The sequence below is a fragment of the Anastrepha obliqua genome, chromosome 3 (genome assembly GCF_027943255.1).
Source record: "Anastrepha obliqua isolate idAnaObli1 chromosome 3, idAnaObli1_1.0, whole genome shotgun sequence".
Taxonomy (NCBI): domain Eukaryota; kingdom Metazoa; phylum Arthropoda; class Insecta; order Diptera; family Tephritidae; genus Anastrepha; species Anastrepha obliqua.
This window is the reverse complement of record NC_072894.1, coordinates 64,340,705-64,368,661: the sequence shown is the minus strand read 5'-3', so window position 1 is coordinate 64,368,661 and position 27,957 is coordinate 64,340,705. Positions and strand designations below refer to the sequence as shown.

At 35.0% G+C, this 27,957-nt stretch overlaps 1 protein-coding gene across 1 annotated transcript in view; it reads right to left on the bottom strand.

Annotated features, from left to right (window-relative positions):
• LOC129242864 (LIM/homeobox protein Awh) overlaps positions 1 to 27,957 on the bottom strand; it is a 99,610-nt gene that overhangs the window by 27,188 nt on the left and 44,465 nt on the right. The window contains exon 2 of the mRNA XM_054879756.1: positions 4,765 to 4,946. Within this exon, the coding sequence (XP_054735731.1) occupies positions 4,765 to 4,946 (182 nt within the window). The remainder of the gene's footprint in view (positions 1 to 4,764; positions 4,947 to 27,957) is intronic.

The following is a 27,957-nucleotide window of genomic DNA, read 5'->3' as shown; positions in this document are numbered from 1 at the left end:
TCTATATTTGGCAGAGGAAATTTGTCATCCACAGTTATTTCATTTAGCTTCCTAAAGTCTATAACTAATCGCCATTTCTGCTGGTTCGAATTATCGGACTTCTTTTTAACAATCCACAAAGGGGAATTATAAGGCGATTTGCTGGGGCGTATTATATTTTCTTTTAACATTTCATTTATTTGCTTTTCTATTTCATTTTCTAAAATCTGTGGATGCCTATAATTCTTGCAGTATACTATTTTATTAGAAGTAGTTATTATTTTATGTTTTACACAGGTAGTTGTAGTTAAATTTTGGTTTTTAATATAAAACGTCTTTTTATTTTTATGTAAAAAATTTTCTAATAACTTATTTTCTTCCTTATTTAAGTTTGTAGGCATTAAATCTTTGAATTTATCCAGCTCAAATTTTTCTATATAATTAATTTCCTCATAAGAAATGTTAAATTTATAGTCAATTAGTTTTATTTCGTTATTATTTACTTTAAGAGTATTATTTTGAAAATCTATTATAGCTCCAAAGGGCTGTAAAATATTTATTCCTATTATGCAATCGAATTTTTTATCAATAAAATTAATTAATTTAACAGACATGGTGCTATTTTTTTCTTTAAATTCATCCGGCACATTTACTATCACTTCATCTATAATAATATTATTACCGACCAGGGTATTTAATAAAATTGGTTTTATTAAACTTTTCTTTATTCCTATATTGGAAAAAAAATTATAATCTCCGAGGGTAGTAGCAGCACCACTATCAATTAGGCATCTTGTTTTTGTATTATTTATAGTTAATATTACTATGGGTAATGATAATTTCGAGGCTGCACAGGAAAATTTTCTGTAACGTGAATTGCATCAATTTCCATTGGTTCTTCATTATTACTTAAATGTCTATTATATGAATTTTGTTGATTTTGTCGTAAATTACTAAAATTTTCTAAGTCATAATTTTGGGTTTGTTGTTGCTGATTATTTCTGTTAAAAGTGTTAAAAGTTTGCGTTTGAAAATTTCTGAAATTTCTGTTACAATTATTAAAACCACCACTATTATTTCTGTTATTACGGCTACTATAATTAGGAAAGGTGCTTGAATTTTGAAATCTTTGAAAACCATTCCTATTTAATGAATTATTTGCATTTTGAAAGTTATTATTTGGAAAGGTATTGTTATTTCGAAAAACATTATTGTTTTGAAAACTTTTATACGCAAAACTATTCGCTTGTTTATTATTTACTAGTTTTATATCTTTTAATAAATTATTTTCTAAATAAAATGTATAAGCTATGTTAATAGATCTAATATTATTTTGTAGCAAAAGAGATTTAATACTAATAGGTAAGTAGTTTACATAAATATCAAAAATTAATTTTTCATTATTTTCAGGTGTATACAAAATGTCAGGTTCTAAGCTATACTTTGTGTTCATTAAACTTAAAATTTTACTTAATTTATAATGTAATTCCTCAATGTTTCTAGCTTCTTCGTTTAGAGCGTCACTTCTTAAATTAAAAAAACTTCTTTTTACTCCAAATTCCTCCTTAAGCTTAACTATTATACCCTCCCATGTAGGGTTAAATAAGGTTTCAACCGCCTTTAACGCCTTACCTTGCAGTCTGTTGCTTAATACTGTTTTTATTGTCTGTACATGTTCTGCTGGCGTTAGCTGCAACACAGTTGCGACGTCCCTCAGGTAGTTGCTGAGCGTATATTCACTGCTCCCGTTAAATGCAGGCAAGCTCCTCGCTTCACGCAAGCTCTCAGCTAACGTCAAAGCCATTGTGGGTGTTGTTGTTGTTCTAAGCACACGCTGCTCTGCTGCTTTCTCTAATGATAGCTGGCTTGCTTTCTCTTTCGTCTTTCACGCCGTTAGCACTGGAATGCACACCGTACACTTTCTTCTCTTTTTCCGTTAACTTTTAGTAATTTCTTTTCCTTTTTTTTTTGTTTTTTTTTTTACGAAGCAAATCTTTTTTCTTATTTGCAATTCTTTTTTTTCGGATTAGTTATTACACTTAATATTTTTTAGTTTAGTTTTTAGTTTTTAAGTTTACAAAAATTTCGCTTTTTGCCACACTTTAGCGACTTTTACCAACTCGTCCTTCTTATATATTTTTCGATCACTTTTACAATTTTAACCGTACTTTTTCTACAGATGAATTAAAAAATTTCCTTTACTGTTCCGTTTTCTTCTTCTACTTAGCGCTACTTTTTTGGTACACCAAAATCGCTTGTAATTTGCAGTTCACATCGGTTTGTTGAAAAATTTAACCTTTTCTTTTGCCGATTATCACTGGATATGTTTTAACTAACATATCCCATCCTCGTCGCCAGTTAAATTTATTTTTGAAAATAAAATAAATTGTTGAAGTTTTATTTTTTTAGTTTATTATAATTTAATTTATCTTTATTAAAATAGCACAAGTTTGAATTTGTCTTTACTCTTCAAGGTGACTTTGAAGACTACTTTTAACATTAAAAACTATACTTATTCAATTTATTTTAACAGTTAGATTTATACTTGAAATGAAGAGAGAATGATTTCCCCATTTATTCTTACAACAATTACAACAATTAAATATATAACTTACATAGCTAATTATTACAGTTAGATAATGAAGAGAGCGAGAGCGAAAGGGGAAAGTTACTTATAATATATAACTCGCGTGTAGATATGTGTGTGTGAAAAGCTACAATTACGCAAGCTGTTAACTATTCGAATATCTGCATGGAAAGTTTTAAGTAAACAAGTGCTTGCAGCAAACAATTTAATTAAGCGTAGATATTGTAAATATTTTATTACAGATATTCCAAATATACGCTCTTTACAAAAAAAAGTATGGAAGTCTAAATTTGGTCCGGACCGAACTTTATATTTCCGCACACATTTTGGTAGACAATGAGTGTTATTACTTATAACATCAGAGGAACGAAAGGAAGTTTAGTCTTAACATAATAAAAACTGAACCGAAAACTAGAAATACCAAACTATCTTGGACAAAGAGTAATATGTGCCAGAACCTAAGCTAAAAGGAGTCACAATCCAGCTATCCAAAACAACAATTATCATGGAGTAATCCTCGATAGTAAACTTCTTTTGAAGTCACACGTTGAAATAAAGACATTTAAAGCAGTGGAAGTGTAGCCTTGTGAAAGTGAAAAGGTATCTTTGGAAAACGTGGAGCTTTTCTCCTTGCAAGATCCTATGGATCTACATAGCTACGATAAGACCTATTATCACCTATTCATCAGTGGTCTGGGTGAGTAGACTCTCTCTCGTGGAAGTCAGGAGGACCTTATAGAGACTACCACGCACTATGACCATCTCTCCGACTACTTCAGGCCCGACATTAGATGCTCTAGTTAGTCTACCACCACTTGTTGTTTTCATCCAAGGAGAGACCTTGAAGACCATCTGCAGGCTGAAACACAATGGGAATCTTAATGGGCCGTCCCCCATTGAACAACGACATTGGACTTCGATCTAACGATCCTCTCCATCCCCTTGACTCCATGCCATTCAAGAGTCATACTCGAAAAGAGATACAGTGTGGTGTTACCAGAGACTCAATTGTGGTCCAAATCAGAAAATGAGCCTGCCAAACACTGTTTTCACATTTTCACGGGTGGCCCCAGAAGCAAGCACGGTTCTGGCTCTGGTGTATAGGTACGTGGAATGCTGGGTTACTTCAGCCCACAAACGAGTTTGGCCGGCTGAGAGAGGCTACAGATGGACAAAACTGATTCTATCTGTCTTGTCCGACCGACTGTCGCTGATCTTACTGTCATTAAGCAGAAGGAACTGAAGGCTCCTGGTTGAACTGATGATGAGCCAATTTCTATGGGTGAAGCACAAGGGAAAGTTAGGCATCTGAGACTCTGCCCAACAAGTGGAGCGGAGGAAGAGACGGCGGACCACGTTCTGTGTGTTTGCCCGGCTTTCGCTCGAATCACGCTTAAGGTCTTTTGCGCTGATGGGTTAAGTAGCGACCACCTTGGCACCACAAGATCTATTGAGATTTTTTCGGAGGTCGGGCAGATTTAAAGAAAACGAGAAAGGAAACCCTAGTTTGAGTGCTGTACTTGCTAGTTTGTCTTGACACAAAACAAAATACAAAAACACAAAAAAAAAAAATTATCAGTATGCAAACTGCATTTGTGGATAAAAAGGGACCGTCATGGGTGAATTGACGTCTTTCAGCCCCCTATAAGCACCACCCTAACCAACACTCCAAACAAGAGCACGGATAGTTTGATTACTTGGGTACAAAATGGTGTATCGAACCAGAGGGCGAGTATATTTATGAATAAGAAATATATACGAATTCTTTCTAAGAAGTTCAGTAGAATGAAATTTTGCGGATTTTCGATTTGATTTTGATTTGGTGCTGATGTTTTACGGTTTTTTGTTTCGAGGACTTTGAACTTTGCAGAAATACACTCAAAGGCTTGCCATAGCAAACGCTTTTGCTTTAATTTGATATTTCATGCCCAGGGTTTCGAACCCGAGCACCAGCGAATAGAATTCGCGCACTAAGCCATACACCGACGGCGGCCGGCAAACTAAATGCATACTGCAAAATTTATAGGAGAGCCTATTTCTATTCGGTCGCAGAGTACATACAAGCATTTTATGAACTTTCTATATGCCTTAATCTCGAACATTTAGTTTTAATTATTTTAACTAATGCAAAAAAAGTATTACAATATTTATAAATGCCACATTCTCATACGAATGCATCACAAAAATATTTTACTTACTTGCCATAATCCGCCTTGCAATAGACTTGCCGTTCGCGAATGAAACACGATTGTTGTCTGTCGAGCGGACACTGGCAGATGCAACACCGCAAGCAGGTGGCATGCCATGAGCAACCGCCAACCTCAAGAAAAAACCGATCCGAGATTGGCTCCCCACACGCCGCGCATGAACGCAGCTCAGTCTAAAAGAGAATAGAGAAATTAATACTCAAATAATTTAGTACTAAAATAAAACTTCAGAATATTTGAAGATATGTATAATATGTAAAGGTATACATGTACAAGTAAATAATTATGTATATGCAAGTGGATAATTATGAATACGCATGCAAGGGCGGATATGCTAGTGGGATTTCGCAGGCTTACTAGAATTTTATAAGGTTTGGCAGATTTTCAATGAAAGATATTATAAAAGCATCTTCTCTGCATGCCACCAAAGTAACTTTTTTGTTTACTACAGACTTTTAGTAATAGAATTTGAACTTTGTTTATTTGTATATTGCTGCCCTGTTCGTATTGTCAAAACATCTTCTTCTTTCAAGGCACATTTGCAATTACTATTGGGTGAACAACCCACAGCCGATATCGAAAAATGGCGGTTTTAATTGGGTACCCAGACCAACCAAATCAACATCTCGCGACTTTTATTTGTGAAAAAGCTTGAAGACCATGCTATTTATATCCAACAAGCCAACAACAAATCATTTTCGGTAAAGATTTAACAATATAAGTTTCCAAAAATTTGCAAAGATGAATGTTATACTAAACAAATATTACGTATTATGAGAAAGTAATCCGATTTGGTAAAATAAAAGGAAAAGCAATGGAGAAATAAAGGAGATGTTTAGATGTAGATCTTTATGAATTATGAATGCGAAATTATTGCCTGATAATAAGAAAGCGCCACAATTATCAACAACGTGAAAAGACACAAGCCCTCTGATTAAGTGAAATAGTGAGAAGCCAAGTAAAAGGTTTTGAATTTTACGCTTCCAAAGCAAAACACCGGATAAAAAGTGGTCAACATCGACCTTAAAATCTTGTTTTTAAATGAAACACAGAACACTTATTGAGTTTTTTTCAATAAACTCGCTGTTTGTGCTACACACCAATGACTTTGGAAATTCAATACGAATATTTCCCAACGTTGTTCAAGTGAAAAGCGATTCATTTCGTTCCGCAACAATTTAATATTGACTTTCTGTCAGGAGTTCCAGGAGCATATGATAAAAAACAATCACTATATTGGCCACCCTGTATGTATATATGTACATACATGTATGGTACTCGTACTGCAGCATAAATAAATGGGAGTTCTTATAAAGCATTCCGGGAAAAGTCTTAAAAATAAAAGAAGCAAAGATATACGCGAATTGTATGTTAAACGTTATGTCATGAATTCTGTGTATTAAGCCAGAGCAATAAAAAGTATCATAATTGAATAGAGTCCCAAAGGTAACTATCGAACAACTAAGAAGCCTCTGCATATTTATTAGAATGTTGGCTCTTAGAAGCCGACACCGATGGTGTTGAGCGGTTTTGTGGCATGGTAGAGGTGCCTACTTGGTTAATCAGTTAGATGGTAATTGTTGTTATTGTATGCGCTCTCATGTGAAATAGTTGAGTTAGTCGCTGGCGCTTTAGAGCGTTATGAATACATATTTATGAACCGGCTAAATCTTGCACAAACTCGGCTGCCAAATGATATTTAATAAAATGCTAATCTTATTCTAAATATATGTACATTCTGACATTTGGGCATACATGTTTGTAGATTCGCCTACATACATATATAGATATGTACTTGTACGTGTAAGAGTATAAAGTGGCGTATATAAATTATAATTATAATAACGTTGCTGTGTTTTTGGCTCCTGGGTAAGTAAGTAGATGAACAAAAATGGAAAACGCACGAAGTTCAACTAAGCAAAAAAATCTGTTACAAATTAGTGAGATTTCTACATACATATATAAATAATTGGCGCTAACGTTTTTTTTTTATGTTTGGCCGAGCTTTTCCTTCTATTTGTGACGTGCGTTTTGCTGTTGTTCCACAAAAGGAGGGACCTATTTCTTTTAAGCCGACTCGGAACGGCAAATGGTATTTTTATGTGGAACTTTGTCATGGCAAAAATGCACTCGGAGGTTTGCTATTGCCCTCCTGGATTTTTAAGACAAACAATTTTACTGAATGACAATTTCGATCATAGTTTTTCCAAACATAGGCGAACTGGCTTCGAATATAATAAAAAAAACTTTAAAGGTCGCAAAAACTAGATGTTCACATACATACATATTTACAACTAAATATTTAATCTTAACGTTTTAATTACCCGCTCTGTGCTATAAAGAAAAAAAAAAGAAAAACGAAGCATCCGCAAATACACATATTTTATAAATCAACACTTTTGCAATGCGCTGGTAGCTTCACAAATTTCATTAAATTCGAATTAAAACATAAATAAAATTTTTTTTTATGTAAATTATATTGAAAAAGTTGTTGACTTTTGGTGCGGCTGCTCCGCTCGTTTTAGAGTATATGATATATGTATACAAAGTAATATTTTATACTTTAATCTCCAGATTTTGGTCGAAATATTCAAATTTGTATGTGTTTTGGATTTGTTTATGTGCGCCGCTTTAGTACCCGTGCGCACTTGAGGAGGTCGACCAAAAACACAAAGAAAAAATATATGTATATATAATTGGCACGTACACCCTTTTTGGGTGTTTGGCCGAGCTCCTCCTCCTATTTGTGGTGTGCGTCCTGATGTTGTTCCACAAATGGAGGGACCTACAGTTTTAAGCCGACTCCGAACGGCAAATATTTTTATGAGGGGCTTTTTCATGGCAGAAATACACTCGGAGGTTTGACATGGCCGAGGGGCGACCGCTATTAGAAAAAATTTTTTTTTTCTTTCTTAATTTTGGTGTTTCACCGAGATTCGAACCGACGTTCTCTCTGTGAATTGCGAATGGTAGTCACGCACCAACCCATTCGGCTGCGGCGGCCGCATAAAGAAATCGAGGTTGATATAGCCATATATTGTACATTTGTGTGTACATACTTATATATTGTACCTAAAGGCTTAGAATGATGAGAAGAGTCGATTTAACCACGTCTGTCCGCACGTGCGCACGACAACTCGAGCAAAAATTAATATATTTCAATGACCGTCGGTACATATATGTATAAGTAGTGCCTCTTTTTTTAAATATATGTTTTTATTTACTTAATCACTTATGAGTAAACTTAAGTCTAGCATTCAGTTTCTAAATATTAATCTAATTTAATTGTTTGTTAGTCCGTTGAATGAACTCTCTGTTTTTCACTTATTCCCATTTAACGCGGTGCGATCTCTCTGTTCTAGACAAGAGTATTCGGGTGGGTCTTCAATTTTGAGAAATATTTTTCGCTGCTAATTTAGTATTCGTCGTTTACCATGGGTATTGGAAGATCTTTCGAATTTTTGACGTACTATGGCGCTGGTAATATTGTTGAACTCTTTGGTAAATAGTTTGGTGCAAATGGTCCATAAACGCGCCCACCAATTATTCAAAATTTCATAAATTTGATAAACCTAAAAACAGAAATGCGATGAAAGAAATTTTATGGAAAATAAGTGGTGCCACTTGATAACGACTTAATAAAACTCACTCAACCGTAGTAAGTTACATATATTGCTTTCCGACCTTTTAGATCCGATATAAGTATTATTGAGATGAGATAAAAACCTCGCTCACTTTTTAGATGTTAAGACTAAATTTTCGTCTGTATCTCTGTTGTTCCAAGCTACATATGACTCTCACTGTCTATGAGTTTCTTTAATTCCAAAAATTAACAGGCAGCTAAATCAAATTTTACTAAAATGTGTGTAGGCATATAAAGTTCGGCCCGGGCTGAATTTAGTACTTCCTTACTTGTGTGTCCTTGTGTGTGTTGTAGCTAAATCGGGTTTAAATATTTTGTTATATTTTTAATATTTTTTATTTAGCCGATTTAGTGGACTCTAATATAAGTTCTGCGTAGAAACCTATAAATAACAACTTATCTGGCTGAAGATTTTAATTCTATTTCAATAAATTATGACCTTGCAAAGAAAAACAAATAAGTAACTAACTTTGTAATAATATTTTGTGGGAGCACTCTACTGAATATAAATCAAACCCTCGTATTTACAAAAAAAAAACAAAATACGTATTTAAAAAATTACAAACATTTCAAAAAAATAATTTAAAAATCCATGAGTAACCGACGCTGGTTTTCACAAGAAACCTGGCAATGCAAGTTATATGCAAGTTCATATTTCTTTCAAAGAATGAAATGATTGTGAAAATTAATAAAAGTTGAGCGTGAGCCAAAGATTGTTTGCAAAACAAATATAAGTAAAACATCCTAGAAGTAACTAAAAGTGAACAGTCCTTGCGAATATGGCAAACAAATTAATTTAAATATTACTTAAGGAACCAGAACGCTGTCTAAAACAGAAGATATTAGTTTATGGAAAAAGAAATTGATTATTTTTGCGTAAATTTTTCGATTATTGCTTTTAGATTTTCGACATTTTCTTTAATACCAAAAACGTCTGAACGGAATCGATGAAACCAAAACTGCACGTAATTAGCTGTTATAGAATTGGAATCATAAACGTCATTCAAAATTTTAGCTTGCATTTTCGCCCTCAGGGGTTAGGGGTAGTCAGAGACCCGAAAAAATTGTTGAATAACTCAAAAAGTATTTGTCGGACTCACTTCAAATTTTAACACAATATTTTTAAGATATTATACTTTAAGAAAATGCAAAGAATAAATCCAATTTTTCAAAAATTCTGTTTAAAAACTGTAAAACGTGTCGAATTTTCTATTTGTAGACTTTCAGGGTTAACACCCTGTAACTGGCAAGGGAATGGAATACACAAAAAACAACATAATACTTTTTTTAGTATGAAACGCTAACTTGAATTCCTTTTCTCCAAACTAATTTTATGCTATTGTAGAATATATGAGGACGACCGGGGCAAGCAATATTGCTGGCGTCGCCAACGAGTGCAACGATACCTCGCTAAGCAAAGGGCTGCTTCCCTTGGTGGAACGTACGACCTTTTGCGAAAATAAATCGAATTATAAGGAATGGGTTTTATCTACATATTTTGAAATTTACCGGCCTTTGTTGATATGAGTGCTTATCCAGAAGAGAAGGTTGTGTTCCAATAAGACAACGAACGATCTGAAGCGCTCTGCCAAAATTGTGAAAAAAATTGCTGGCAGAACAAAAAATTCAGTTGTTGGAGGTGCCACTGCAAACTCTGGATCTAAATCCATTCCAGAATTTGTGGCCCATATCAAATGACAATTGGCAAAATATGTTAGATCATCTTCTAATAAGCGAATAAGGAGCTCCGGTCTCGCGCGTATGAATGGAATAATTTTCCCCGGGAACTATTGAAACGCTTAGTGGCGAGTCTGTCAAGACCTCTACAAAGTGTAATCCAAAATAATGGATTGTGATCTGAATATTAAACACCCATCATTTCCACATTTGGCAACAAAGCGCAAATTGAGTGCACGATTTTTTATAAATTATTTGTTTGTAACTTTGCTTTTGTAAATATGCGAGTTTGTTTTCAAATAAATGAAGTATTAATGCAATTATAATGTAATTATAAGATACAATAACTTCTAATATTGACATTTCACTTAAAGAAAATGCGTGAGTGTAGTTAACGTGCTTACGGTTTTTTCCGAAAGTTCTTTTTTCAAATTCGCAGGTAAATTTTTAACAAGTCTGTTAGACTTTTCTTACGATATCTGTAGATTTCCAATGCAAGTGATATCTGATTATTTATTTTTTGAACTTCAATCACCTTCTATACAACAAGAATGCGTTAAATTGAATTGAGATACTTTTTAATTAAAATCACGAAAAAGCAATTCCCATTAAAAAGTGTTGAACGATTTTTTAGTAGCCAAATATGAAAATTACAGAAATGACCACTGCGCGTTCTTCACGTTCACCCATTCCTGAAGCAACTGAGAGTGGTATTGGACGCTTCGATGCGAGAAACTTATGCACTAGAGTAAGATGTTAGAGTGAAAAGGTAAAATTTTAAAACATCATAGACAACAATAAAATAAAATTAAGGGAAGCAACAAGAATTGAACAAACTTCAAAATGACTGTGGCGAACACACCTCGACAATTGACAGTAAAAAAACGATGAGGATAGCGAGGACAAGCTGGATTACGGGAACGTGCATGAGAATCCGATTCGCGTGTGGACTTGTGTACAGAACTGCTATACGAGTTGATGCTCTCCATGCTCACGAGTGCCGGTGAACTTATCGTATATTTTCTTTATGATCTTTGTCTTTTCATTGCTATTTGTTTGGTGGGAGCTCATGTAGCCCTCCAATGCACAAATACCTTAAATTTATGGAGAAATATAGACGTATTATACCAGAACACTCGCAATCATTCGGTGAGTGGACTTAGCCATGTCTGTTCGCCCGCCCTTCTGTCTGCGCGCTTGATAACTCGATAACAAAAATTAATATGTACATTTGAATGAAATTCGCTACAAATATTAATCTTTATCCCAGGTAGTTTGGTTCTGAAAATAAGCGAAATTGGCCAATAACCACACCCACCTAAATCGTAATGGTGATTCAAAATTACACAAATTTGGTACAAATGATGAGTCCAAAAAAAAAAATATTACGCACTTTTTGACAAATACTCCACTTTTGAGTAAACGCGCCTAACTCAAAAATGACTTAATAAATCTTACCCACTCTGCAATATGTACACTTGCTCGCCCTATATTGGATTTTACTTCAAAGCAGTTGAAAATAAATATAATACATTTTTAAGTTGTCAAATAAAAACAATTCAAATAATAAAAAAATTAAATATATTTGAAGGTGATTTTTTCAAATTGTTAATCCATACCGCCGCCGTAGCCTAATGGGTTGCTGCGTGACTGCCATTAGGAATTCGGAGTACGTAGGATCGAGTCTCCGTGAAGCATCAAAATGAAGAAAAAGTTTTTTCTAATAGCCGTCGCCCCTCAGCAAGCAGTGGCCAACCTCCAACTATATTTCTGCCACGGAAAAGCTCCTCATAAAAAAATTTCCGTCGTTCGGAATCGGCGCAAAACGGTAGGTATGATATCGCCATGATAAATAAGTCAGTTTATTTACAGGGAATAGAGTGAGAATTGCAATTAGTTGTTACTGATAAATAAATACCTGATACACCACTTGTATATTAATTGTTTTTCCTGCAGGGTACTTATAATATTTTATCACACGCACACATGCATTGCTGCCCACAAGCAACTCGTTGTCGTTGTCACTGTCACGTTACTGCTCTCACTGTAGCCACAGTTGTGTTGACTTGCTTCCTTCCGCCCTTCCTACTTCCCCTGCTTTATTCTATGAGACATTAAAGCGCCAGCAAGGCTGTTGGAATTGTAGGATTTTTATTGCTTTTGTTTTTTCATTCGTTTGTTTTATTTCGTTTTTGAAGGGTCGCCTCAAATGGTTTGGGTTTGATGTAATAAATAATTTTGACATGTTTTGTGGGCATAGAAGCATGACTTTTGCATTGCCAACGGCATTGTCTGCATCGCCATTTGCCAGAATGTGGCCTGTTTGCGTATACGGGGATATTTATGAATATATGTTTGTATGTATGTATATGAGAACTTTTGCCTGTTTCTTTAGTTTGTTTTTATGGCTGCCATGCGTATGCGCACTGATGGCGTCTAACAATGAGGCGCTTTAGTGTGTTCGTAGTACTAATTGAAAAACCATTTTGTATATGACAATTCGTAAATTGCTACTGTGTTGTTGTTGGTCTTTTTTTGTACTTTATTATCCTGCGTGTAAACATGAACGATTTGCTGTGGTCGCTGGTTACGGTGAGTTTGAACCCCTGACTTTTTCGTATGCGTATACCTACGTACAATATGTATGCATAGATATATACATTTGGCATGAAAGTAAAAATTATCCATATATTCCTGTATTGTGATGCTAAATATCTTATGTATTTGTCAAGGACCTTCACCGTATTGTTGCTGTCAAAAATGATTTGTGCAAAAAAAAAACAACAGTATACATACACGTATGTATCTATATATGAAATGAGTTTGTCTTCATCCCTTTGCAAAAGGTAAAATCGGGAAAAACGTTGCATCCCAGTTAGGTAAATTGTTTTCACTACACTTCTAACGCCCAACTATTCAGCTGCGGTCTTAAAAGTCATCTCATGTTTTGCCTGACATTATCATCAATTTCCCCGCTTCATTTCCTTCAACTCACTCTAATCCAGCATATTTGGATTCGTTGCGCTACGGAGCCATTTCATACATATTTAACACATTTTTTTTTTTTTTGTAATCAACTTTTTTCAAAGCCGCAAGTAGTATCTATTAAGTAAGTCGTATTTGTCGTTGCTATTGCCGACATCATCGTCGCTGTTTTGAAAAAAGATGATATTTTTGATCTTTGCCGCTTACCATTGTTTACATTTGTATTTATTCACGTTCGATGGTAAACAGTAAAAATTTGTCGGTTTAACAACAAATACGAGAACTAAGTAACTAAAATTGTTTGCTACTTAGGCGTAAATTTTCGAGTATCTTAGTATTAAGCTTTCCTCTCTCGTGTTTGTACTGTATTGAACTGGTTCTACTTATGCACACATACGTATTTGCTTGTCGGTGTCTCAGCCACGCTGTGCCTCTGAAGTAGCTAGCGAATATACTCATAGATATAAACGTATTAACTCACGGTTCATAGGTACATATATACGAGTAAACAGGATGAGCCATCTAACGTTTGAAATAGCTTTAAGTAAGAAACGAAGGATTTTTTATAAATATGGGTTTTTAATTATCTAAGTTATGAAACAGTACTTCATGCAATTGGCGTTGCAGTAGCCGATACGACAAACTCAATTTTTTAGCACATTTTCAAATGTTGTGGAAGTCCATTCCACACCAAATAGCCCACAGATATCCAGTATTTAATAGGAATCCTTCCACGCTGACGTGCCACAAATCGATGCACAAATTGCACTGAGGTGATTCTCTTCTACCGAATTTAGAACGTAATTTCCTTACAGTTCCATAAGGTGATTGAGCATTAGAAAATATTAGAAACTTTTGTTTTTTTGTTCCGTGCACTTCCGAATGGTAATCACGCACCAACCCGTCCAACCAATTCGGCTACGGCGGCCGCAGTTTTATTACCTGTGTATTTTAACTAACACGTTAAAAACAATATGTAGTTCAGATATAAATCATTGGTCCACTCTTTATTTTTGGATAAGTTTGTGCTTCTGTAGTATTGAAATACCTATTTGAAGATTTTGATATTGAACATATAAAAGGTGTAAAGGGGATTTTTCTGCTGCTCTTACTTTAAATTAGTACCAACTGACGGTGTTTATATATTTTTATATGTTTTAAAACCACTCTGTAGCAAATGAGATTAGTTCGGAACTAACGCAGAACTAACTCATTTGGGTAAGATATTAGTTCTCGATCTATTCCCAGGCAACGCTTTGAATATTCGTTTTTTATTTATTGGGTATGGGAATAAGTTTGCGCCCTCGTAAAAGAGGTGTCGCTGCTGATACTATTTTTATGTTCGCTCTAGTAATATACTGGTGTTTTGAAGGTGTATATGTAAGGTCTCGATCGCAGTAGTTGACATTCGTTTGAAGCGTAAAGATCCGTTTTTATCTGACGTTAAAAATGTCTACGTTCGTCCGGAAAAAACAGCATTTTCAGGAAGTTATGCTTCATTATTACCTTTTAAAGAAAAGTGCCGCTGAAACGTGTCGCATATAAAGTGGTTTCAACGGTTCCAAAGTGGCGCTTCGACATGAGTGATGAATATAGCGAATGGGCACCGAAAAAGTTCGAAGATACTCAACTACAACAATTATTGAATGAAGAGGCATATCGAACCCTTAATGATATGTCTAACGAGTTGGATGAAGACAGATCAACTGTCGGTATAGTGTAGATCCCTCCACTTGTGAAACAACATCAAGACGCATGCCACAATTAGGAAGATGAGCTCAGCCAAACACCCGAAAAGGGTGTAAGCGCCAATTACATACATATAAGTACAGGGTGGGCCATATAGCGTTTGCTTTTTGAACCACCTATTCTTTTGAGAATGGTAACACGAATGACATGTCAAATGTGATCATAATTTACTTAAAGGTTTGACATTTACGAAATGTGACGCTGTGAGCTTGAACAAAATTGGAAAATATTGAAAACCTATTTCCAAAGTGGTGAGTCTTCTTCTTCTTTTCTGATTTTCACATCGATGGCTACGTCAATAAGCAAAATTGTCGGATTTGGGGCTCAGAAAATCCACACGTTACTGTAGAGAAGCAAATGCATCCACAACGAGTCACTGTTTGGTGCCGTTTTTGGTCTGACGGCATCATCGGGCCATTTTTTTTTCGAAAATGAGCGAGGAGCCGCGGTTACAGTAAATGGCGAGCGTTACCGTGACATGCTCAACGAGTTGTTTCCAAACATTGAAGAGGATTACATGGACGACATTTGGTTTCAACAGGACGGTGCAACTTGTCACACTGCCAAAGTTACACTCGAACTTTTGGCTACCGTTTTTGAAAACCGAATAATCAGCCGAAATTCCGACATCAATTGGCCGCCTTCGAGCTGTGATTTAAGCCCGTTGGACTATGTTTTGTGGGGAGCCGTTAAGAACAAATGCTATGCGAACCATCCAGAGACGATTGATGCTTTAAAACACGAAATCGAAGTGCTTAAAAATTGGGTTGATCGAATGGCCTACTGTAAAGCCAGTCGTGGCAGTCATTTGAACGATATTATTTTTCATTCATAAATGACAATGTTCAATCTTCAAAATAAAAAAAAAGTTGGAAAAAATATTAATTCGTTTTTTTTTATAGCCGATTCAAATTTTACATGGCCCACCCTATATTTGTAGGAAATTCATATCAAGATTAGATTCGCCAAAAGCGCTGACATCCTACATGATGTATACTTTAGGTATTCATAGAGGTCGGTCTCCATCTGGTATCGCTAGGGACCAAAAGATCTATGCGTGGCTTATTGCCAACCAGGCTAACCTAACTTAACCTCGTAGAAAGTTAGTTTTCGCAAAAATGGAATTCAAATTAAAAAATGTACAAAACTTGTTAGATTTGTCGTGCTTTGAGCGTCGAAATCACTAAATCACTAGCCCGAAATGGCATGGAAAAAGTTCCGGGCGAGTTTGTGAAAACTGTCAAAAGATCTGTGTAAGAAGAAGGGGAATTAAGAACAACGTCAAACAACAAGACTTTGACGTTTTATTTTGGGCAAGAATAAATTGTTTTGTATTCTAGGGCTTCTGGTGTTTACGCTCTAATGAGATGACATTTCATTCTTACACTCATTTGTCCAAGACTTGCCCGAAAATTAAAAAAAAAAAAAAAACTAAGAAAATATTTTTTGAAATTCCTTGTACTCGTACTTCGTACAAATATAAAACTTTATACATAACATAGAAGTGTTACATATGCATTTCAAGGAAAGCATCAATACGACATTGCTAAACATAAAATTTTTTATTAGTCATCTCGAACAAGTATTTATTCGCATGTTGCTTCAAATTATACAGCAACATTTTTTTATATTTTATAGCCGAAATAAATTTTATACATCGGCCTTGACCTTCTGACGCTCGAATGTATGTATGTATATGTCGGTATCTATGGGAAAAATTTAAAAACAAAAAAATTCTAAAGCAAATCCAAAGAGTACCACGCAGTCAATAACATGTATAAATATCTGTGAATATATAAATTTTGCACCTTGCAAGCTACCCTCCTCTCATATTTTAATCGCTATTCTGATAGGTGTGCATAAATTTACTTTCTCGCACTTCAATAAAATTGAATTTGCTTAGGTAAAACTAATAAGGTAAATATACCGAAGTCTCCATAAAATTGACAAGTCATAAAAGATTTTCTTGGTACAAAGAAATCAATAAAAAAACTCTTCACAACCTTATTGTGTATGTAATAAAATGAAATGTTATAAATGTTGTTGAAAAATTGGGGAAAAAGCAATGAATACGATTAAAAAAGAATAACAATAAATAGAAACAATAAAAAAACATTCCTAAGAAAGCAATAAACGCATAAAAAATACATATTTACATACTAGAATTATATAAAACCACGGTTTTATTGTCTAATAAAGTTTGAAATAACACACTAAAAATAATGTAGATACATAATGGGGGAAGCATAAATAAAATGAAATATATAAGAGCACAAAAAGGTGAATACATACTTATGTAGCACTTATTTCATATCGATGATAATCATAGTTTTGCATATACCTATACAAGTGGTACATTTTTAGCCCGAGCTTATCCCACAAATATTGATATTTATTGTGGTTTTTTACTATTAATTAAAAGCAGTACAAATTTAAGCCGAATCTGAGTGATAGATGTTTACTGTTTCTCAAACTTTTTCATAGAAAAATTGTTAATGGCGCCAAGTGACAATCGCTACTAGAGTAATTACTTCTGTTTTTGGTTCCAGTAATCGGTACACCATCGATTAAGTTGACTCCCAATATAATTGTATTTATCAAAATTTAGTCGCCAAAATAAACCTTAATGCTTGCTCATCCTCGCAATAGAATTATGAAAAAAACCGCTTTCCAATGGAATTAAGCTGGATGATGTCAGTACCGGAGCAGGGACAAAAGTTTTTACTCTTTACTTTTTAAATTTAATGATAGCGTATATATTGTTCTATATGGATGTGAAACAAGGAACTTAACGACAAGCATATCACAATCATTGAAATCCTTCCTAAACCGTTGCCTACGAAAGATAATGCGGATATTCTGGCCTGATATTATAATCAACGATGATCTTTGGCCGGATACCGGGTAGACCCCAATTCACATAGAAATTATGCGTCGCAAGTGAAAATGGATCGGACACACATTGCGCAAACCACGGGCTGACATCGCAAGGACAGCGCTGCAGCTGACTCCGAATGGCTAGTCTTTTCATGATCCAAATGTACTCTTAGGTTTGGTATTGACTGCCGCGGAATTTTAACACTTCTAATTTTTACAGATGTTTTATGATAAAACACGCATGCGTTGTCGGTGTATCCGGCATAATTACTCCGCTACGGAGGTCTTGAGAAGTTTCGTATTCTTTATTGACGATTTTGGGCGAGATAAAAAATATACATTTCTCGCCTTAACTGGCGCTAATTACAAACCAGAAGTGTAGCGATGTAAATATCTAACTTATTCCTTCTAACGCCTTTAACTCTAACCAGCAGTCAAGCATTCGTCCATAAATATACCTCTTGGAGTTCATGCGGGCACCGAGCTTTTTTTCGGGCACTTCTCTCTTTGTTCCGCGTATCAAACTCACGTATTTTGGCATATCTTATTTCTTCTTTTAACTTTTGGTTGCGGCGAGCGCGCGAGCATTGCAAGAGAGCGCAGAGTCCTGAAGAAAGTGACAAATCTGTTTTGGCTTCCTATTTTGAAGGCAGCTTTTCGACGTCCTTTACTTCTCTCATTTTTCCTGCATAAAGGAGAGTGACTTTGATGAATCAATATTAGGTCTTCAGCTCTAAACCACTGGAAACGTGTCTTTCGTCTACTGCAGCATTAACCATTTGGTTTCGGTATTTTCAATCAGATGACAGCCAAGCAGTTTGGTGAACCCTTTTTCGCGTTTAAAATGTCTATATTCTATTCATCAGCTCGTTAACAGAAGTTTTGTATTAGGGGACAACTTTGCAACTCTAAAACCAAATATTCCTTCTTGGCCCACTTTGGCGTTCCAAGATTTTCGTCGCATCGTCGTTCGGTTAAGTCGAACAAATAATCATAAATTTATTTAGAATTTGGCGAGCCGCTCGTCTCGCGGCACTATCTTGCCAAGTCTCTCTTCAAACACAGATCCATTTACACTCCTTAGACTAATTAAAAATAGAATTAAGTTCAACTCCATTGAATCTTAAAAACCTGCTACAAGTACACTGAATGGACACGGTCAAGATCTGTTATGTTAAAATATTTTATGGGGTTGTGGATGGAGAGTGTTCATTCTCTTCTCCAAAAGTATGTACTTAATTTCTTATATAACGGGAATAGGCTCTATTTAAAATAAACTGCACCATCTATGCAAACTAATCCAAGAGCCCAAAAGGGCGGCCGCCGTAGCCGAATGGGTTGGTGCGTGACTACCACCAATTTTAAGAAAAAGATTTTTCTAATAGCGGTCGCCCCTCGGCAGGCAATGGCAAACCTCCGAGTGTATTTCTGCCAGGAAAAAGCTCCTCATAAAAAATATCTGCGTTCGGAGTCGGCTTGAAAGTGTAGGTCCGTCCATTTGTGGAACAACATAAAGACGCACACCAAAAATAGGAGGAGGAGCTCGGCCAAACACCCAGAAAGGGTGTACGCGCCAATTATATATATATACATATATATAATAGACATACCCTGTGCCAGTCTGTATGAAGTACAAAACTATTAAATGCACAACTGCACCTCATGAGCCATAGAACTTAGTGAAGTACACTTTCCAGATCTCCAGTACTTCGAAATTAAACTCACGACCACGGATCACTGCCAGACAAATTTTTTATGCTTTAGTCTAAATATATATTATTTAAAAAAAAAATACACTGTGATATTTTGTCATTTATTTCTCAATGTACACCGATTGGCATTGTTCTTTGGCCGTTCATTGTTATATCCCTAAAGCACGTAATAATTCAGGTAAGAAGCTGGAGAATTTAATACTTTTTTCATTCAGTAGTCCCACCATAAAAGCGCCCATGACCAATAGAAATTTCACTGAAAAATAAAAACGGAATTAGTGTCGCTGCTTTGTTACGCACTCTCGAGCCTACCGATTTCCCTTCTGTTCCGCCTATTTTCAAAAGTTTCATAAGCTGTTTGCTCTTATTTCAAACAAACTCAATAGCAAGTAATAAAAATTAGTGTATGTGTATGTATATGTACTTACATATCTATATATAGAAGCTATTTTTAAATAAAGGATTGATTATACATATATACATACATACATATGTATGTAAATATAATGTGTATATGGTATATAACACATGAACCATGGAAGCTCATAAGTCTTTTAGCCGTTTGGAATTGATAGCATCACCATCAACCGACATATCATTGCGCAAATTGAGTGATCATCAATAATAACAAAGCGATTCGTCATCAATATTCAGCGCTGTCACGCAGTTAAAATACGAGACAGTTTCAGTAACTTCAAATTGGTTGAGACAGTTGTGAAAAGAAATCTCTTTGTGGTGTATCATGAGTGCTGAAATTCATGCACCATGCGATCACTTCATTTTCAATAAACGATTGCCAGTCTGATACGTTGGATGCCTTAGTTACATTTATGTATATCGATTGTTCGCAAGTAAGTATGTCTCACCCAAATCACACAATCAGATTTTTCAATTGTCAATCGCAGATTGTCAACGCGACAGTAAATGTATTTGGTATTTTTGGAGTACAGTAAATACTAGCAGTTGACAAAGCGTGAGAACATGGTTTGTTTGATATAAAAAAATAAAATAAATTAAGCAAAAATAAACAGAGTTTTTTTTTTTTGTGTCGATATTAAGTTTCTAAGATGCAGAAAAGATTAATACAAAAATGCGTGTAATTATAAAGCATTTTATATGGCACATGCAAATGGAAGTAAATTGCAAAAATAGCTAAAAATTATTATTTTATATTTATTTTGAATTCATGATGGTCGCGGTACCAAAATTTGTATCCTGATCCAGAACAAGCCAATTTTTTACCCGAATCTCAAGCATGATTATGTTACTCAAGATAATTAACTAACAAACTATGAAAATTTTTAAGTTTCTTTGTTTTTCCTTATATACATATAATTGGCGCGTACACCCTTTTTGGGTGTTTGACCGAGCTCCTCCTCCTCGTCTTGATGTTGTTCCACAAATGTTTTGTTTTCCTTAAAAAGTAATATTAATGGAAAGCAGTTCTTGAAAAATTTTGAAATCAAAAAAAGTCGAGCCAAGAAGCAACGAGAGGTTTGGTACCTCTTCAAACACACATGCTAAGAAGCCCATTGTATTTAAAGCTCCGGAAAGTAAAACGGTAGCTAGCGAAGGAGAAAAAGAGAGAAGTAACCGAAAGAAAGATACAGGACAGAATAGAGACATAGAGGTAGCTAGACCTGTGAGAATTTTCCAGATTCCTTGGCAAATAGAAAATATCTCCAGTTTGAGAGAAAGAATATTACACATTCTCAAGGCATTGGACTCTCACAGAGAAAATGGTCAATGCTATCCACCTCCTCTAAGCAAGGCAGACAAACTGGGTCCTCAATTATTCCAATGATGGTTATATGCTGACCTTAAGGAATGTGCTCTTTAATAATACCGACTATCAACTGTACGTGTTGTTCTCCAAGTTTTAGAAAAAAGTTCGAAAGTTTTTGTTCGGGCTTGGCACAAAACACATTGCAGTTCTGCGGCGTTCCAAACCATAGCGTCGCTCTTTAAAACAGCTGTAAGTAAGTACAAGTATTTAAAATTATCTTAGGACATGTTGAGGTAAGAGTTGGTATGAAAGGAAAAATATTTGAAATTAAAAAATATGCATCCTAATTATCTGAAACACATAAATCTGCCACTTCGTGTACTAATGGCTTCCGAATTATGTGAGATTTTGTTATTAGTAAAACTACTAAGGTAAATAAAAAAAATGTAGGTATAAACACAGATTTTTTGGAAACAGATGTCAATACTTCGAAGCAAAAAGAGAGCTACATTTCGACGAAGTTCATTGTAACAAAATTATTAGTTGTAAATGGCAGTACAAAAAGTGGCGTAGCATTCATAACTCGATTTAATGCAATGTTAATCCATCAGGAACAACAAAAAAGTGTATATTGCATTCATAGACCATACATTGGAGCATGCATTAATTAGTTCCTATGTTTCTGTTTCAATTTTAGAATCCGAAACAACGACGCTCAAAATCACATTTACATTAAAATGACAGAAATGAAAACGAACCACAAAACAGTTTGTAGATATTTAGATTCTCGAACAAATATTGCCAGTCTGATACAACAATAATTGAAACGAATTATACCAAAATTACCTACACTAAAGTATCTGATATTTAAATTGAAAATTAGTATTTCTTTTAGTTTTGTATTTACTTAAATACGAAATTTATTTAAATATGAAATAAGTGCCTTCAAAAGCTATTTTCAAGCCATATTAAGTTCACTAAACAGAACTTAACGGCACAAGAATGAATTATCAGAGATTTTGCCGATAATTTTTTTTTTAATTTCCTAAGTGGCTTAAAAAATTATACAGAGAGCACAACTTAATGTTTTTCGTGCATTCACCTATGAAAACTATCAGCCCTTACTGTTGCTCAAGTTGGGCAGACCAACTTGCAAGAGAAGGTATCTGTATGCCAGACATAAGTAATTTTATGGAGATACCTCTCGCAACTTGTAAGCTTCTCATTAAGGACGCACTAATCAATTCTGCAAATCAGAGATGGATTAGCGCTAACACCTGCGAAATTGCTAGGCAAATATGACCAAGGCTAAATTTACGTCTGTTCAAGAGTATTATAAAACTGAGTAAACTTCAAAACAGGACCTTAGTAGGGGCCCTCACAGGACATTGTCTCATAGGAAATCATGCAAGGAGATTAGGCGTTTACGCGCATGATTTCTGTCGTAGCTGCAGAAATGAGGAGGAATCGGAAACAATTCAACACCTTTTTTGCCCATGCCCGGCTCTAGCCAGAAGCAGAAACCGAATTTTAAAATCCTACTTCATAAGGAATATAGATAATCTATACACTTTAGGTATCAACAACCTTTTACGCTTTGTCAAAAACTCAGGATGGTTCAATATGGAGAGGGAAATGTAGCCCAGCCCCCGCGGCTCACAACGGACCCATTCCGTGGTCTAAGTGGCATCGTTGTCTCTATGCGCGATGCGGCTGCCAAACCTAACCTAACCTAACCTAATGTGGCTCATTTTCATATTTTATTATTGTTCACATTGAGTTGCTTCTATAGCTATAAAAATGCATAGTTATTAAAAAATCGAAAGCTGAATGAAACTATGTTGAATAGCCTATTTATTTTTGGCCGTTAAAGAAATCAGTGTCGAAAAATTTTGCATTGGCCATTTAAAATGTCAATAATAGACACTTGTTGGTCAAAAGTGAGAATGGGAGAAATATTGTTATTTCTCCTTAAACGATTTATTTAAGAGATATTGGTTTGTAAATCCATGCATAATTTTATGAGAAATTTTTGCACTTTGTGTCAAAATCGCATGATTTTTTCCCACTATAGATGAACAGATTTTTTTTAACTCTTCAGAACATTTTTTTCATCTTGAAGATATTCGGGGAGCGAACTTTGAGTGTTTAGAGCGGCCATTTTGATGAAGCCATAGTTGCCAAATTAGAGCGGAGTACTTAATATATTTAATCTTAATATGAATACAAAACACATTGCAATTGTTCAAATTTATTTCAAAATAGATCTCGTTAAGTGGTTTCATTAACAAGTAAAATTGCTGGATTTGGATATAGAAGATATTCTATAGATGCGTCTACACTCAGAGAAGTCACTATTTGATGTGGATTTTGGAGTAGGACCGATGACTTAATTCTGCACAGGTACGTAAGAAGCTGAGTTTACTGTCAATAGCGACCGATGATGATTAAAATAAACTTAGAATGGATGATATGGATCTCACAAACATGTGCGGGATGGTGCCATCATACTGCACGTGAAACATTTAAATTATTGGATTCAAGCCCCAAGGGCGATATTCACGGGCCACAGAGCTCATTTGACTGAATTATTTGTCTACAGAAAAAAACTAGCATTTCTAGCGTTCGGATGATAGTTCCGCCTATAAAATTTGTATAAGCAATACCAATTCTTTAGAAATAATAATATTGTTAGAATATTACAGAAGACATAGAAATGAACAAAGTGGCAGAGTTTAATAGCATCAGATATTGATAAGGAAATACAATAAAATCTCATTCGGATCCATGGGATTCGTTAGGTAGATAAAGTGTAAACGCCGCTCGATTATTTACCAGCCGCACACTCTCTGGCCTATGCAGGCAAATCATAGATGATTGTAATGCTGAAGGTCAACATAACCCACGTGCTGATGATGATGTCCGATTTATGGGAATTAATAATTCCTTTTATTCCCAAAAATATTGCAAATTTGTGTCATGCCTTTATGGGCTTTGTCCAAAATCCAGTTTCAACATTTGGTACAAAAAGTAGTTTCTCATATTATACAAAAGGATTTTTTATTATTTCAAAAATGAGTTCTGCTTTTTTATAACATTTATATAAAGTATTACATTTTTCTTTCAATAATATTTGACCTTCACTGTATTTTTTTGCTTTTGATTTTAGAAAATGCAAAAAGCGTAAACAGACCAGATCTATAACAGAAATTAAGACGGACTACGATTGTATAATACGGTAAAAACGTCGTATAACTGGTAACAATTATTAAATGAAGCGTCAATGATGCTTTGATGGGCAGACTGTTTTTTTTTTAGAGCTGGGGGTCGTTTTTTTATTAACGCCTGCAGACATTTTTCGTAATACTTTCGATTCATTTATCTTTGAATTGACTTAATTCGCTTATTTCAGATATTCGTATGCACGCATTTGATTTGCTGGCTAGTATACTTTTTGCTGATTTTAATTTTAATTGAGTGTTTTATTCGGACCACTGAGCTTAGGTGATATTTTTTTTATTTCCAATTTTCTGCAACTATTTACCCACGGATTTGGTGGAAATAAGAAAAATCATTCAATTAGTTATAATTATTTCCTGTGATACATTTGAAATTTGTATCAAGGTTGAGAGTTTTTCACTAATTTAGTACAAACTCTCAATCACTTACAAATTCACTCACTAACACAAAAAAACCTGCTCAATGTTAATGCAAACGGCCAATATTTATTTATTAATAATAATGCGTTTAGGTTTTTTTGTTAACTTTAATCTAACTGGATTTTTGTTTATTTTTTTTCGTTTAGACCAATGCATTAATTATGTTTTGTAGAGTGAGTAAAAATATTTTGATAATTTAATTTAGCAAATATTTGTGTGATAAATTGATTGCCAGAGGCGGTTGACAATGTGACAATGCCACAACGCGCCAGTCAACATCTAAGCAGCTCTTGGCCAATCGCACTTCAGTAACAACTGTTGTTTTTATTGTAGTTGTTGTCACGCGATGGAGTTCATCGGCGAATCAGTTGTGTATTTGAAGCTTGACAAAAGATTTGAAGTATTTTGCTCTTTAAACTATAAAGTTTTCAATTCCCAGAAATTAATTTATAAATATAATTTTTTTTACGTCAGTAGTGAATTAATGCAATATTTATTTGCATTTTGTTTTATTCAAGATAACGGGTAATAATTTCCTTCTGCTACGCTACTACGTTTGCTTCCGTTTCAATAATTTATTGCCATTAATAAACCGAGTTTGTGGGTATGCCACTTCTTAATATTTATTTGCACTGCCTCATAAAACTGCTGCTCGTCATTTGACCGCCCGAATAATATACGCTGTCGCGGGAGAAAAAAGTTTTATAAATTGTATGGAAAATCATTAACTCGAAACTTTTTAAGCTATTTTTTTAAATAATTTGAAATGTTAAAAAAAAATAGGAATTTTTTTCATACATTAACTGGCCGTCAATTAAATAGTTTTTTTTTTAATTTTTTAAATAATTTCAGTAGGTCCATTAGAAGCATGAATTGTAGTACTACATAAATACTTTTTCATATGATGGGGAATAAATTCTTTCTTTTATATTTTTGTTTACTTAGTTTTACCAACTTTCCATAAATATAAAAACTAAATAAATAATTAGCGCTTACACCCTTCTTGGTGTTGCTCTACAAACGGAGATTCTTCTGTTTTAAGCCGACTACGAACGGCAGATATTTTTTATGAGGAACTTTTTCATGACAGAAATACACTCGAAGGTTTGCCATTGTTTGCCAAGAGGCAATTGCTATTGGAAAAACTTGTTCTATCATTTGGTGTTTGACGCACAAACATTCGAACCTGCGCGCTTTCGAATTGTCGCGACTACCGCCCATTCGGCTAAGGCGACCGCAATGTAATTATGTAAAATTTCTGCATTATAGGTAATATTGACTACATCGACTAAATAAAATTAAAATGCAATGGCATTAAAAAGTCCTTTAAAAATATGTTCTACAATTTTTCACCGTGCCCCGTGACATTCCATACCGACTGTGGAAAATACATAAGATCAAACCGACGGTGTGTGCGTTCAGCTTGTTGATAATTTAGCTGTTTGGGCTTCAAATTTTCTAATTTATAAACTTCAATATCCGATTGAATGAAAGTTGATTGGCCATCCGCACAGCCGAAGACAGGAGCGCTCTTACTTGGTTCCTTTGTGGTGGCAACTTCTGCAGGCCAACGCGTAAATAAGTATGAAATAATATAAAAAATTAATGCCAGCAATTCAGAAAAGGCATAAAAGCGATAAAGAAGTTAGACTGTTGAAAGAAAAGGATAAAAAAGTATTCCTTTTTATTTTTTGCATCTGACGGACAGAAGAAAAGAGCCAAATAAACATTGTAGAAGCAAAAGCGCTGCTGAAAAGGAATAGTTACAAAGCGTATAGGAACTGCTTAATTACCGATTAATGTCAAAGTGTGCAACATGTTTTCGCAAAATTTATCTGCGATATTAATTTTTATCGCTAAAAACGCAGCAGCTACGCGTTGCGAGTGTTGTGTGGCGATCGAGATATGAGTGCAAAGGGAAACTGCATATTCGTGCATACATACATATACATATAGACCAACTGGATGCGAAAAGTTAGTATTTTCAAAAGTAGTATACTACTACTACTATTTGCTTATTTTTACGGCACAGTCGGGGTATAGTTGACAGGTTTAGGGAAATTAATTTCACACATGCCTACTTAGGCAAACATCGCGTTGGCCTGTGGGCAAATATTATGATGGCAGTCTGTCGTACGAAATGGGCTATCATCGATAGTACAAAACAAAAAAAGAAGGTTGGTTATGCCTAAGGAAAGAAGTGTAAGAGAAGTGGTAGCATAGATGCAGTTGCTACAACTTTGGACGAATGGCACATAAAAATATTTTACTGTTTTCTTCGCCGACAGACATCACAAACTAACTGCATTTGACAACGGACACTAAGCTGCAATTTCGACAGCAACGAGCCGTTGCCAACTTCTTTTCTTTAAAGCTTTCAACAAGTGATTCTAGAAATCATTTTGTAAGCAAATTTATGTTACGATCAGTGAAATAAAAAAACGCACACACACTTATATACACACACTACTGAAACAATTGTCGAGGCGTAACGCGAAAATTTTGAAGCGCATGCGCATACGCAACCGCTTGTGCATTCACTCATGCGCTCGCAATTTTATGATCACCACTGCTACCACCACATTGACTACTTATGGCATATTGACCACTACTTCACTTTTATACAACATTCAAATGGCGTTGAAACAGAAACTTGTTTGGCAAAAAATGTAAAAGCTATGCAAAAATTTGTTGCACCAATTCTCGGCTCTGTGTCGATCGTCGTCTAAAGTAGCAGCAGCGTATAAAAAGGCGAGAACAAAGCACGTGAAGGAAAATAAGAAAAACAAAAAGGAAACATACAAAAAATAATAATACCGCCGATTGTTTGACGCTTTCGCCTTCGCTTTCTACCCGCCATATGCCGCTTGACGGCCACTCACTCACCAATCGTCGGCGATTGCTCCTCATACGAATCGACATTAAATTAAAATGTAAATTATTTTTGGTTTAGCAACGCGCGTTAAGATAAATTTTACGACTATTACACTCGCTCCCGGTCACCTCTCGAAAACTTGCATTGCGTTCACACCCATCATACTTGTTCATATGTATGTATACATACTACTCGTGCTTATACATACAAGTATACGAGTACGTTGGCGTGTCAATGCAGCTTAGCTTGATCGCAGTAGTATCTCAACGATTGCCGCTCGT